Raw genomic sequence first — 13,335 nt, 5'->3', positions numbered from 1 at the left:
ATGCTCACGATACACTCAAAATTGGAAATATTCAACGGCTCGTATATGAAACTTAGCGACTTACACTCAGTGTACACCCAGTGTTAACCAGTATTACACACTAGTAAATTCTACGTAACGCGCGAAAACAATAATTCTGTAGCGTTTTCATTGTCACATCTCACGTCGACGGGATTAAACGCGCGCGCGCGTAACAACTTATCTTACTGCTAACTCAGCGACTAAACACACAACGACTTTGACAATTGACAGATGATTAAACAATTGTGAGTTATGACGGACTTAACTGTATGGGTCAACTACTGAAACTGTATTGTTTACTATCTTATTCATTATACTGGACATGAGATGACGAAGTATCTTAAGCAGCACTTTATACCCCCACTTAGAACTTGATTAGTCACGAACAATAGAATCATCAAAAACCAATACAATAAAACATCTTGATCAATTAATGCCTAGCAGCACCAGACAGCAGCCGTGTTTGACCATTGTTAATGATCTGGCCCGGCGCGCGCTACATTTCGAGAAGAAAGCGGCGCGCGCTACTTCGAAGAAATTTAGACGAGTAACATCCGTCAACAGCCGTGTACCTTTTTCGACTCCGTGGAGTCCCTGATGGACTTTTGTTTATTTTTGTTAATAATCGGACCAACCTTTCTTTCTCGAAACATTTTTTTTTAAAGAGAGGCTGGGCATAGAAAGCCTTCACCTAACCATGTGCTTTCGCGCCGCTGCGGGCGCGCTTGTTTCACAAGTCAAGAAGGCGGGCGCGCGCTACTGCAAGCGCAAGGGCTCTGGATAGAGCAATAGAAAGCCCACTAGAGGATAGCATTAAGATGCTTTGCCTACCTCTGGGATGAGGGGGGGTTTATTGGAGACAACAGTGTGAATTGTGGAGGACGGTGGTGGTAATGATCTGAATGGGAATACCGCGCTTTGGTACCAGATGAGTTTATAGATCAGTTAGGCAAGGCTGCATTTGTAATGTGTTAATGCGCTAAGTTACGCCAGTCTGATCCAGTTCTTCTGGTACTATTAAGCGTTTGGTGCGGTTTGTGAAGTTGACGATTGTGGTAATGTGTTGTATCACGCGGTGACCCCCACTGCATGCCGCTTCACTTCCCCTGTAGCGTCTTCGACGCTACAGGGGGAGCCGCGCACTTCGTGCGCGGCGGGTCATACAACGTATGACAAGTAATGTGGTGGTTGTCGAATATGTCGTTGACCGAGAGGTAGTAGTCTCGAAACATGTATCCTATTGTATTTCATTATAGTATTAGGATGTGAAGATATACTAAATATTACAACGAAATAGAGGTATACCAAATTGGCCCTTGATATTAACTATAACCGTGTTGATGGTTTTAAATTTTGTATGTTGTAAATATTTTAGTTTGTGAAGCGTTTACTCCTCCCCCTCAGCAAGACAGTTAGATTGTAGATTAATGATAATAATTGTCAAATGACGTTATATATTATATAACAGTTATAAATGTTCACTAGTTGTAGAGCGATTTCAAGAGTAGTGGTCCACAGGGGTCCGAAAAAGCCGTACAGGCACTTGGGTCCTTATCCTTGTCACTAATCTCAATTGGATTCGGTTTACACAACACATGAACATTTAGACGTACACATTGACACGATATTTATTAGAAAGCAAAAAGTATAAAATAATACGTGCGTGCGCGGCTTGAGCCGCGCCGCATAAGAACGGATGCGTGCAGGGGCTGGAGTACGCTTGTATGTAGATTAATAAAATGTTGCATTGTAAATATTTAGAATTGACGATATATTATGATCTAATAGTAAATTTTACAAAGCTGGCTTTGGATTTAGGTAAGATTATAATTTATTTAAAAAAAAACACGGATAGTTTTAAATTTATTTTTATTTGTCGTATAATCATTTGTATCACGCGGTGACCCCCACTGCCGCTTCACTATAGTAGTAGTCTTCACTGTAGTAGTCTTCGACGCTACAGGGGGAGCCGCGCACTTCGTGCGCGGCGGGTCATACAACGTATGACAAATAATCATAAACAATTTAATCCTGTTTTCAAGAATGCGCGGCTTTGGCGGCCAGTTATTGACTTATACATTAAATTGAATTTTAAATAGAAATGTAAATATATTAAAGTTTAAAACTTTCAAAACGGAGGCTTATAAATATTATTATATTATGATTGTAAAATAAAGGATAAAAATTTTAAATTTGTTTCACTAAAATTTGTTTCACTTATGATTGTAAAATAAAGGATAAAATTTTAAATTTGTTTCACTAAAATTTGTTTCACTAATAACATCAAACATACATTGTGCATATTTATTATCCCTAGCCTTCAATGTTTTGATTTTCAACACAGCTAATTATGTTTTGACAGTGTACTTGCTGGTTATATATATATTACGTACCTGGGGACCTCAGGCTATCATGTTAGGCGGAATGACAGGCTGAGCGCGGCCCAGTAAACGTGCTGGATGTCATGCAGTTGCTACCTGTCAAATCATATATTTATGTTTTTACAAGTTAAGTTTAAGATTGATTCATATTATGCTGAAAAAATTTAAATAAAGATTTTAATAAACATTGGCACCGTTGATAAAATAAATAATAAATTATTCACCATTTAATGTTCTTCCTTTAAATTGTTAACGCCCAAAACATTTAGTTATGACTGTTAACTTTGCTTAATAGATGACTAGCTCACATTTACACTTGATCTAGGTAAACTATAGGTAAAAATATAATATTAATCATAAGCTAAAATGTACTAATCTTTGTATTCTAAATGGGGAAAAGAAGAAACATTGTCAGTCAGTCGAGAAAATTGTCAGTCAGGTTATATGGCAGCTTTGAGGTTATATGGCAGCTTTGAGCTATTACTATTCATAAATTTAGCTGTAATTGAAATTTTTTGATGTGGTAAAAAGTAGTGTTCTGTGTTAAGGGAATACTTAAAACTTTGCCGTCATTGTGAAATGAAATTTTTACTTCCTACAGTACGGAGATAGATGATCAAGAATTGTTAATTTCCTCGAATAAATTTTTAACGAGTCGGTTTCCAGTATAGCATATATTAATCAAGTTATAAATATTATTCTAAATTGACGATATGAATGAAACAGGCAATTTCCATGCCATTGGACGAAATTTTACCGGATCTGTTCATAAGTGGACTTCATTTTACAAAGCGCCACTTCCTAGACGAGGTAATATTGCCACTTCATGGTTCAGTTGTGGTATTTTCCCGTTTTTTGAGGGTAAAAAATGCTTGATCCTTTAAGGTAAAGTTTGAGAGGCTACAGAGCAGTGGCGTAACTTTGCCTGTTGGCGCCCCCCCGCTCAGTGACGAAAAGCGCCCCCCTAAAAATTTTTGTGTCCCTAAAAAAAAAAAAAAAAAAAAAAAAAAAAAGTTCGGGTACTTTTTTTCTCGCCCCCTACAGCTTTTTGCTCCCCCTGAAGCAAAAAAGGGTACCCCAAATATTTTTTTCGCGTCGACCGAACGCTAAATTGGACAGGGAAATACACAAACAATGCGTTTTTTCAGTGAAAGGGCCTAAAATTCAGGAAAATTGCGCCCCCCTTATACGGCGCCCCCCCGCACAGCGGGATCTGCGGGGCCCTAAGTTACGCCACTGCTACAGAGCTACAGATAAGATACTTACTTAACTGGAGATTGGGTACATGTGAACTTTCTTTATACCGTAAACTTTGGTTTCCCTTGAGAAGCATGGTATATAATAGAGGTTTAACTGTACTTCTAGTCCTTCTACTCCTCGCCCCAAGTTTTAAGCTTTCAAGAAACTATGTTGATAAATTATTTGATAACTTTTTCAGAAAGGAATTAAAACCGTCCTGACGATTAGAGAGTTTGCACTTCCTTTTGAACCCAACTGTGACATTGTGTGAGTATAAGTCGTTAAACACATTTGGTAGTTAAATTATATTTTATGTTTGCTTCCATGGTAAATTGTGGTTGAAGGTGAATCGAGGCACTGTAAATGGTGAAAATTAAACTCATTAAACATATTTTAATCAATCAATAATTTCTCAATTATTTAATCAAGATCAATAATCTTAATATGTTTGAGAAAAGACAATTTTTGAGAAAAGATGAAAAAGTAATAAATCAACCTTCAGTTATCATCAGGTCAACATAACTGACACAGCTGATCAGGATCTCTTCAAACATTTTGCCAACATTGTCGATATCATATCCAATGGTCTTCAGCGAGGTATAGTACTTTAATCTAAACGATACGTATGAATAATATGATCATTTATTTGCTGCATTCCTCATTGTTTTATGTGAATCAGTCGATAGTTCTTTTACCAATGCTTCTAGAGAAATCAAAGCTAACCCCCATTTGCATTGTGTAATCATCAATGTTCATCATATCCTGCCCTTGAACCTCGTGCCCAGGACAGTTCTCAGACTGAATTATTGTTCATCGTTTTCTTACAAAATACAAACCAATAACTAATACTCCAGGAAAAGTCCTAGTCCATTGTCAAGCGGGAATGTCCAGAAGCGTATCCGGGATCATATCTTATATGATATCTGTTTTCAAATTAGACTATCAAACTGCCCTAAAAGTGGTAAGTGGATCTTTTCAGATTCTACTGACTTCCCTTTCTTTAGGCAGTCAATTATTGAGAACACATTAATTATCCTGATTCATACAATATGTTAATGTGATGCATTGTAATAATATAATCATCACAAATTGTGTCTCTTGATTGAATAGTTTGACTGACATAGTATATCTAAGAGTTTTGGTAACATGTAGAGTGCAGTAAAAATGATGTGATTTCAGATAAGAGAAAATCATCCCATGAGTTTTCCGAATCTAGGATTTGGAAAACAGTTGGGTAGTTGGGAGCAACATACAAAACCATCATGGACAGCCACACCAGCATATATCTATCACAGAGATAAGATTTTGGTAAGCTGACCTTGCTTATTACTATTTAAAGATAATATATTGAAAGTTCAAAGAATCTAAGTGAAATAAGTTCTTTTTGTTGTCCAAAAATAGGAGCAAACTTTCTGTTTGACTGATCCATGTGTAGTGTGTACCACGAAGGATGTTACGGAAACCCCTAATCACTTAGTAACTTAATTCTGCAAAAAGCTCAACTTGTGGTTTGTATCCTGAAAATACTTTTTTGTGGATCACTAAAAATTTAAATTAATTATTTGATAAAAATTTTCAATGGAGGATGATCATTGTAGTCAGTATTGTTAAGTTTAATAAGTAATAGTGTTTTCATCTCAGGACCAGGCAAACACAACCCAATTTTCTACAATAACAAAGATATTGAAGGGCAGAAAATGAATATGGCTGTTGGCCATATCCTAGAAAACTATATGTTTTGGGTTGTGTGAGACACTGATAGAGTATTTGTATAGTATAGTGAATTCAGGCACTGTTTGTTAAATTGTTGTATTTTTGTATTATTGTTGTTCTTGTTTTTGGCGAATTTTGCCATCCATAGATTATGGCTACTTGATATAGGGGGGGGGGGGGGGGGGGGGGGGGGGGGGGGGGGGGGGGGGGGGGGGGGGGGGTTCAAGAGGTCTGCTGTTTAACTCCGTAATTTTCTGACCCAGCAGATGATTGTAAAATTAAATTCGGTCTTTCAAGTCGCAGGTATTGGTATTGCTGTTTGGATATTTTTGTTCATCTAGGACCTTGGTGTTCATCCAGGCATCCATGTTCTGAAGCAGATTTTAGTCATATTATTGATAATTTGAACACTTTATGTAATCATATTATGGTAATATGAGCTCTTGACGTATAATAACGGACGATGGAGATTGGAGAAGGGGCTATAAATTCGGCTGTCGTGATATTTGGATGGCCTAAATGTTTGCATTACTTAAGATTTATTTGATTATTCTCTTATTTTTTAGACCTTGACTTCTGTAGATTAAAATATCCGACGCTAACTGTAAATTGTTTTTGGGTTTTTAATAAACTTTCATTTTGCCTCGAATTTTCAATGATGTACAGTGATTGTAATGAATAGAAACTATTTTAGTTATGGGAATTTGTTTGAAAATCTATTGTTGTCTTTCTAGCTTCAGATGGTACAACATTTAGTAAGAGAAATTATCCTTCATATCGTATCATAAAGACCATAGAGTGTACGAGTAAACATGGCAAGTTAAAAGTTTCACCAGTAAAGTTCTATGAACCGTATCCACCTAGCAGATATAGCAACCATCACCGCCTCCCCTAACGAAGTGACCCCCGCTATCACCCCAATCACCTTCATCCTAAAATCAAACCACTGTCTCAGCACCTGATAACAACCCTGCTTGTGTACTGCCAGGGATAAACCCTCCAGCACTGTTACACTTGCCTTGTTAACCCCACACTCTGGTACAACCACCCTGCAGCAGGAGTCCGGCAGATGAGAGGTGTTCCAGGAGCCCTGAACCAGGGTGTTGTTAGCCCAGTCGAGGGGCGTGGTCACCCCACAGCATTGGTCACGTGACTGGAGAGTGTCCAGGTCCCACTGCACCTGCATGTTGTTAGAGTAGTTTGCCATGTGTTCCTCTAGTTGGGTGGTCACTCCGTGCAGTGTTTTAACTCTGTATATCAGCGTGAAACACACTCCCGCTATCTTGGCTGTTGTCACTAGAGCCAACATGATGTTCATTGCGTAGAGTAGCTTGTAGCTGTGGATTGTTATTATGCAAACAGCAAGGAAACCAGCCAGAGCTCCGAAGCAGGACACGAAGAATAGGAGGTACACCAGGGGGTGTTGGGTGGAGTTAAAATACTGCTCATATTTACCATCCGTGTAGAGGGTTATTGAGGCACCGATAAGGAGACATCCCGCGACCGTCGAGAATATGGAACTTGCTGTGAAGACACGTCGCCAGTACTGCTCGAGCTTTCTTTCTTTTATTTGTGCTCCAGGAATGTGAGGAATGCTGTAACCCATCCTGCTGCTAGTTGGGAGGTTAATCATGTTTTTGGAATATGTATTGAGGTATTAATATAATACTACATGGGTACGACAGACAGACTACCTTTCAAGGAGAGTATGCCGGGAAATTTTTTCTTCTTCAATATAACTTGATATTTAAGGATTTGAGTATTATGAGTTTTGATGATATAAAACTGAATTTGATACAAATTTGTATGTGGAAATAAACTGCTCAGAAGCGAAATCAGAGAGACAAAAAGACGATTTTAATGACGACAACAAACCCCGCAAAACAGAAGGCAACCTACACTAAACACTAAAACTTGCAACTTCCTTGTGAATATTGAGGGGTTCCTACAAATTTATTATATCATAGCTTGTGAACCTGTCTTACAGATCGATTTATTCATAACTAGAAACGCACTGGTTGAAACGCAGATATTTTCTTTTAAGTTTATATCGTAAACGATTTATTGGTGAACTACTAAATATTATAGAAATGTTACATGGTGTGTGATGTCATGTCACGTGGTGTGACCTCATGTCACGTGGTGTGACGTCATTTCGCGTTGCGTGTTTCTAGTTAAAACACGATTTATTGGTGAACTACTAGTACACTAAGTATTATTCATTTAGCAAGGTGTAAATAACGAGATGACTGAGCTGCCAAGTCTACATTCCTGCTTATATGTAAGTTAAATACCTGCTGTAAGTAAAATACCTTGCTGTAAGTAAAATACCTGCTGTATTATAGTAAGTTATATACCTGCTTGTTATTATAATATTATGTAAGTAAAGTACAAAAATACTTATTTTTTTAATTTCAGCTTTTAAGTACACCTACTTATACTAGTACTACCATTACCCTGATTATCTATCAAACATATCTTAGATGCAAGCTGAGAACGAAAGAATAACAGCTAAGTATAAACGACTGAAAGGAAGATATAATGAGCTGTTAGTTCAGACTACAAATAACAAGGACATGTTAGTAGACTGTTCAAATATTTTAGTTAATTGCCAAAAACTTTTATAATTTCAATATTGCCAGTTATTACAGAGACCAGTTGAGTTTTATGTTTCATCCTGGCCATCTGTTGTTTTATCTTTAGTTTCTATTATTTGTTATTGTAGTCTCATTTTTGTTACTCATCCTTCCCAGTCCTTTTCTAGAGTAATGTATTTGATAATATTTAATAAAATAGCATGTGATAAATTAAATCACTTTACTTTACGTCACGTGTTTCAGAGCTGTGAGGATAACTAGTTCCAGTGGAGACCTTGAGGAAAAGTCCACGCAAACAATCTTATCACGTGACCTGCAGGAGAGCACTCAGGAGAAACACTCCACAAAACTACTCCACACTCACTCTCTTCTAGTAAGGTTAGTACTCAGGAGAAACACTCCACAAAACTACTCCACACTCACTCTCTTCTAGTCAGGTTAGTACTCAGGAGAAACACTCCACAAAACTACTCCACACTCACTCTCTTCTAGTCAGGTTAGTACTCAGGAGAAACACTCCACAAAACTACTCCACACTCACTCTCTTCTAGTCAGGTTAGTACTCAGGAGAAACACTCCACAAAACTACTCCACACTCACTCTCTTCTAGTAAGGTTAGTACTCAGGAGAAACACTCCACAAAACTACTCCACACTCACTCTCTTCTAGTCAGGTTAGTACTCAGGAGAAACACTCCACAAAACTACTCCACACTCACTCTCTTCTAGTCAGGTTAGTACTCAGGAGAAACACTCCACAAAACTACTCCACACTCACTCTCTTCTAGTAAGGTTAGTACTCAGGAGAAACACTCCACAAAACTACTCCACACTCACTCTCTTCTAGTCAGGTTAGTACTCAGGAGAAACACTCCACAAAACTACTCCACACTCACTCTCTTCTAGTCAGGTTAGTACTCAGGAGAAACACTCCACAAAACTACTCCACACTCACTCTCTTCTAGTAAGGTTAGTACTCAGGAGAAACACTCCACAAAACTACTCCACACTCACTCTCTTCTAGTCAGGTTAGTACTCAGGAGAAACACTCCACAAAACTACTCCACACTCACTCTCTTCTAGTCAGGTTAGTACTCAGGAGAAACACTCCACAAAACTACTCCACACTCACTCTCTTCTAGTCAGGTTAGTACTCAGGAGAAACACTCCACAAAACTACTCCACACTCACTCTCTTCTAGTCAGGTTAGTACTCAGGAGAAACACTCCACAAAACTACTCCACACTCACTCTCTTCTAGTCAGGTTAGTACTCAGGAGAAACACTCCACAAAACTACTCCACACTCACTCTCTTCTAGTTAGGTTAGTATTCAGGAGAAACACTCCACAAAACTACTCCACACTCACTCTCTTCTAGTTAGGTTAGTACTCAGGAGAAACACTCCACAAAACTACTCCACACTCACTCTCTTCTAGTTAGGTTAGTACTCAGGAGAAACACTCCACAAAACTACTCCACACTCACTCTCTTCTAGTTAGGTAAGTACTCAGGAGAAACACTCCACAAAACTACTCCACACTCACTCTCTTCTAGTCAGGTTAGTACTCAGGAGAAACACTCCACAAAACTACTCCACACTCACTCTCTTCTAGTCAGGTTAGTACTCAGGAGAAACACTCCACAAAACTACTCCACACTCACTCTCTTCTAGTAAGGTTAGTACTCAGGAGAAACACTCCACAAAACTACTCCACACTCACTCTCTTCTAGTCAGGTTAGTACTCAGGAGAAACACTCCACAAAACTACTCCACACTCACTCTCTTCTAGTCAGGTTAGTACTCAGGAGAAACACTCCACAAAACTACTCCACACTCACTCTCTTCTAGTCAGGTTAGTACTCAGGAGAAACACTCCACAAAACTACTCCACACTCACTCTCTTCTAGTCAGGTTAGTATTCAGGAGAAACACTCCACAAAACTACTCCACACTCACTCTCTTCTAGTTAGGTTAGTACTCAGGAGAAACACTCCACAAAACTACTCCACACTCACTCTCTTCTAGTTAGGTAAGTACTCAGGAGAAACACTCCACAAGACTACTCCACACTCACTCTCTTCTAGTCAGGTTAGTACTCAGGAGAAACACTCCACAAAACTACTCCACACTCACTCTCTTCTAGTCAGGTTAGTACTCAGGAGAAACACTCCACAAAACTACTCCACACTCACTCTCTTCTAGTAAGGTTAGTACTCAGGAGAAACACTCCACAAAACTACTCCACACTCACTCTCTTCTAGTCAGGTTAGTACTCAGGAGAAACACTCCACAAAACTACTCCACACTCACTCTCTTCTAGTAAGGTTAGTACTCAGGAGAAACACTCCACAAAACTACTCCACACTCACTCTCTTCTAGTCAGGTTAGTACTCAGGAGAAACACTCCACAAAACTACTCCACACTCACTCTCTTCTAGTTAGGTTAGTACTCAGGAGAAACACTCCACAAAACTACTCCACACTCACTCTCTTCTAGTCAGGTTAGTACTCAGGAGAAACACTCCACAAAACTACTCCACACTCACTCTCTTCTAGTCAGGTTAGTACTCAGGAGAAACACTCCACAAAACTACTCCACACTCACTCTCTTCTAGTCAGGTTAGTACTCAGGAGAAACACTCCACAAAACTACTCCACACTCACTCTCTTCTAGTTAGGTTAGTATTCAGGAGAAACACTCCACAAAACTACTCCACACTCACTCTCTTCTAGTTAGGTAAGTACTCAGGAGAAACACTCCACAAAACTACTCCACACTCACTCTCTTCTAGTCAGGTTAGTACTCAGGAGAAACACTCCACAAAACTACTCCACACTCACTCTCTTCTAGTTAGGTAAGTACTCAGGAGAAACACTCCACAAGACTACTCCACACTCACTCTCTTCTAGTCAGGTTAGTACTCAGGAGAAACACTCCACAAAACTACTCCACACTCACTCTCTTCTAGTCAGGTTAGTACTCAGGAGAAACACTCCACAAAACTACTCCACACTCACTCTCTTCTAGTCAGGTTAGTACTCAGGAGAAACACTCCACAAAACTACTCCACACTAACTCTCTTCTAGTCAGGTTAGTACTCAGGAGAAACACTCCACAAAACTACTCCACACTAACTCTCTTCTAGTCAGGTTAGTACTCAGGAGAAACACTCCACAAAACTACTCCACACTCACTCTCTTCTAGTCAGGTTAGTACTCAGGAGAAACACTCCACAAAACTACTCCACACTCACTCTCTTCTAGTTAGGTAAGTACTCAGGAGAAACACTCCACAAGACTACTCCACACTCACTCTATTCTAGTCAGGTTAGTACTCAGGAGAAACACTCCACAAAACTACTCCACACTCACTCTCTTCTAGTCAGGTTAGTACTCAGGAGAAACACTCCACAAAACTACTCCACACTCACTCTCTTCTAGTCAGGTTAGTACTCAGGAGAAACACTCCACAAAACTACTCTACACTCACTCTCTTCTAGTTAGGTTAGTATTCAGGAGAAACACTCCACAAAACTACTCCACACTCACTCTCTTCTAGTTAGGTTAGTACTCAGGAGAAACACTCCACAAAACTACTCCACACTCACTCTCTTCTAGTTAGGTAAGTACTCAGGAGAAACACTCCACAAAACTAATCCACACTCACTCTCTTCTAGTCAGGTTAGTACTCAGGAGAAACACTCCACAAAACTACTCCACACTCACTTCCTTCTAGTCAGGTTAGTACTCAGGAGAAACACTCCACAAAACTACTCCACACTCACTCTCTTCTAGTAAGGTTAGTACTCAGGAGAAACACTCCACAAAACTACTTCACACTCACTCTCTTCTAGTTAGGTTAGTACTCAGGAGAAACACTCCACAAAACTACTTCACACTCACTCTCTTCTAGTCAGGTTAGTACTCAGGAGAAACACTCCACAAAACTACTTCACACTCACTCTCTTCTAGTCAGGTAAGTAAGGAATCAGGAGGTCCATTTAAAAAAGGTGACGACTTATACAAAAATAAAAAATGTTCACACTGATAACGATTTGAAATTCGGTTGCCTTTCATGACCGCATTATTCCAGCCATTCGTATATGCATGATAATAAGCTGATTTCAGGAAATACGAGAAAGAACTAGCGACCAACACAGAAAACTCCGAGAAGATCTCCAACCTCAAGATTTCAAACTCAAAACTAGAAACTGAGCTCCGTACCGCCCGAGAAAAGCTCCACAAAACTTCCGTTGCCTTAGAAAAATACAAGCAACAAACCGAGAAAAAGCTCCAAAACGACAAAGAAGATATCTTTAAAACAACAGCAGAAAGAGACTCAATCCGTTACGAATACGACAAGCTAAAATCAGAAATGAGAGGGATAGACAAGAATTTTTTTGACGAGATAGAAGATTTAAAGTATGCTCTGCAGGAATCCGCAAAGTTGAACAAAATTTATGAGAAGACGTTACAGAGTGTATGTAAGAAAACAAAGGTTGATTATCAGGAGGCCTTGTTGAATGTGGTCTCGAAATGTAGAACATCTGGTATTGACAAGGGGTCTTGAGTTATGTAGAACATCTGGTATTGACAAGGGGTCTTGAGTTATGTAGAACATCTGGTATTGACAAGGGGTCTTGAGTTATGTAGAACATCTGGTATTGACAAGGGGTCTTGAGTTATGTAGAACATCTGGTATTGACAAGGGGTTTTGAGTTATGTAGAACATCTGGTATTGACAAGGGGTTTTGAGTTATGTAGAACATCTGGTATAGACAAGGGGTCTTGAGTTATGTAGAACATCTGGTATAGACAAGGGGTCTTGAGTTATGTAGAACATCTGGTATTGACAAGGGGTTTTGAGTTATGTAGAACATCTGGTATAGACAAGGGGTCTTGAGTTATGTAGAACATCTGGTATTGACAAGGGGTTTTGAGTTATGTAGAACATCTGGTATAGACAAGGGGTCTTGAGTTATGTAGAACATCTGGTATTGACAAGGGGTCTTGAGTTATGTAGAACATCTGGTATTGACAAGGGGTCTTGAGTTATGTAGAACATCTGGTATTGACAAGGGGTCTTGAGTTATTATTTCTCAGCTTTGTGCTTCACAATTCTTTAAATAAGCCATTTAAAAAATAATACATGTTCTTAATTTAAATATGATTGAACAGTAAAAAACTGTTCGACATTACAATATTATGTGCATTGCAGGGGTTGACACCATTTACTGACGATTTTATTTGAGCAGGATTCTATTATATTATTTGTATAAACTATAAAATTAAAATAATAACCATAAAATCATACTTTATTTAACTTGTAAGTTGAGGTATTTTATTTTTCGTTTGTTGGGTGTACTTTATCTAAATTTCTAAG

At 38.8% G+C, this 13,335-nt stretch overlaps 3 protein-coding genes and 1 long non-coding RNA gene across 4 annotated transcripts; 3 read left to right on the top strand and 1 right to left on the bottom strand.

Annotated features, from left to right (window-relative positions):
- Nucleotides 1-3,066: 3,066 nt before the first annotated feature.
- On the top strand, nt 3,067-6,065 carry LOC134825540 (uncharacterized). The gene is made up of 6 exons (XM_063837772.1): nt 3,067-3,212; nt 3,841-3,908; nt 4,144-4,238; nt 4,496-4,602; nt 4,821-4,949; nt 5,283-6,065. The coding sequence occupies exons 1-6, from the start codon at nt 3,120-3,122 to the stop codon at nt 5,340-5,342; spliced, it is 552 nt and encodes a 183-aa protein (XP_063693842.1). The 5' UTR covers nt 3,067-3,119; the 3' UTR covers nt 5,343-6,065.
- Nucleotides 6,066-6,183: 118 nt separating this feature from the next.
- LOC134824813 (CD63 antigen-like) lies at nt 6,184-6,987 on the bottom strand. Its single transcript, XM_063836788.1, has one exon. It carries the CDS (start codon nt 6,985-6,987, stop codon nt 6,184-6,186), a length of 804 nt encoding a protein of 267 aa, XP_063692858.1.
- Nucleotides 6,988-7,571: 584 nt separating this feature from the next.
- On the top strand, nt 7,572-8,324 carry LOC134825555 (uncharacterized). Its single transcript, XR_010161566.1, has 3 exons — nt 7,572-7,635; nt 7,838-7,932; nt 8,195-8,324. It is a non-coding gene; the product is annotated as an uncharacterized LOC134825555 (long non-coding RNA).
- A 3,494-nt stretch (nt 8,325-11,818) lies between these two features.
- Nucleotides 11,819-12,522, top strand: LOC134824812 (centrosomal protein of 290 kDa-like; the record flags this gene model as incomplete). The annotated part of the gene is made up of 2 exons (XM_063836787.1): nt 11,819-11,928; nt 12,081-12,522. Coding segments are annotated over 2 exons (552 nt in total), but the record flags the coding sequence as incomplete, so codon positions are not given.
- Nucleotides 12,523-13,335: the final 813 nt, after the last annotated feature.

The sequence above is a fragment of the Bolinopsis microptera genome, chromosome 13 (genome assembly GCF_026151205.1).
Source record: "Bolinopsis microptera isolate Bmic1 chromosome 13, MBARI_Bmic_1.0, whole genome shotgun sequence".
NCBI lineage: Eukaryota > Metazoa > Ctenophora > Tentaculata > Lobata > Bolinopsidae > Bolinopsis > Bolinopsis microptera.
This window is presented reverse-complemented; position numbering and strand designations above follow the sequence as displayed.

What these genes read in the sequence shown, in the direction of transcription:
- LOC134825540 (XM_063837772.1), top strand. Translation starts at nt 3,120, where the DNA reads ATGAAACAGGCAATTTCCATGCCATTGGACGAAATTTTACCGGATCTG. An exon ending in GAACCCAACTGTGACATTGT is followed by an intron (nt 3,909 to 4,143) that starts GTGAGTATAAGT and finishes ATCAACCTTCAG; the next exon opens with TTATCATCAGGTCAACATAA. An exon ending in ATCACAGAGATAAGATTTTG is followed by an intron (nt 4,950 to 5,282) that starts GTAAGCTGACCT and finishes TTTTCATCTCAG; the next exon opens with GACCAGGCAAACACAACCCA.
- LOC134824813 (XM_063836788.1), bottom strand. Translation starts at nt 6,987, where the DNA reads ATGATTAACCTCCCAACTAGCAGCAGGATGGGTTACAGCATTCCTCAC.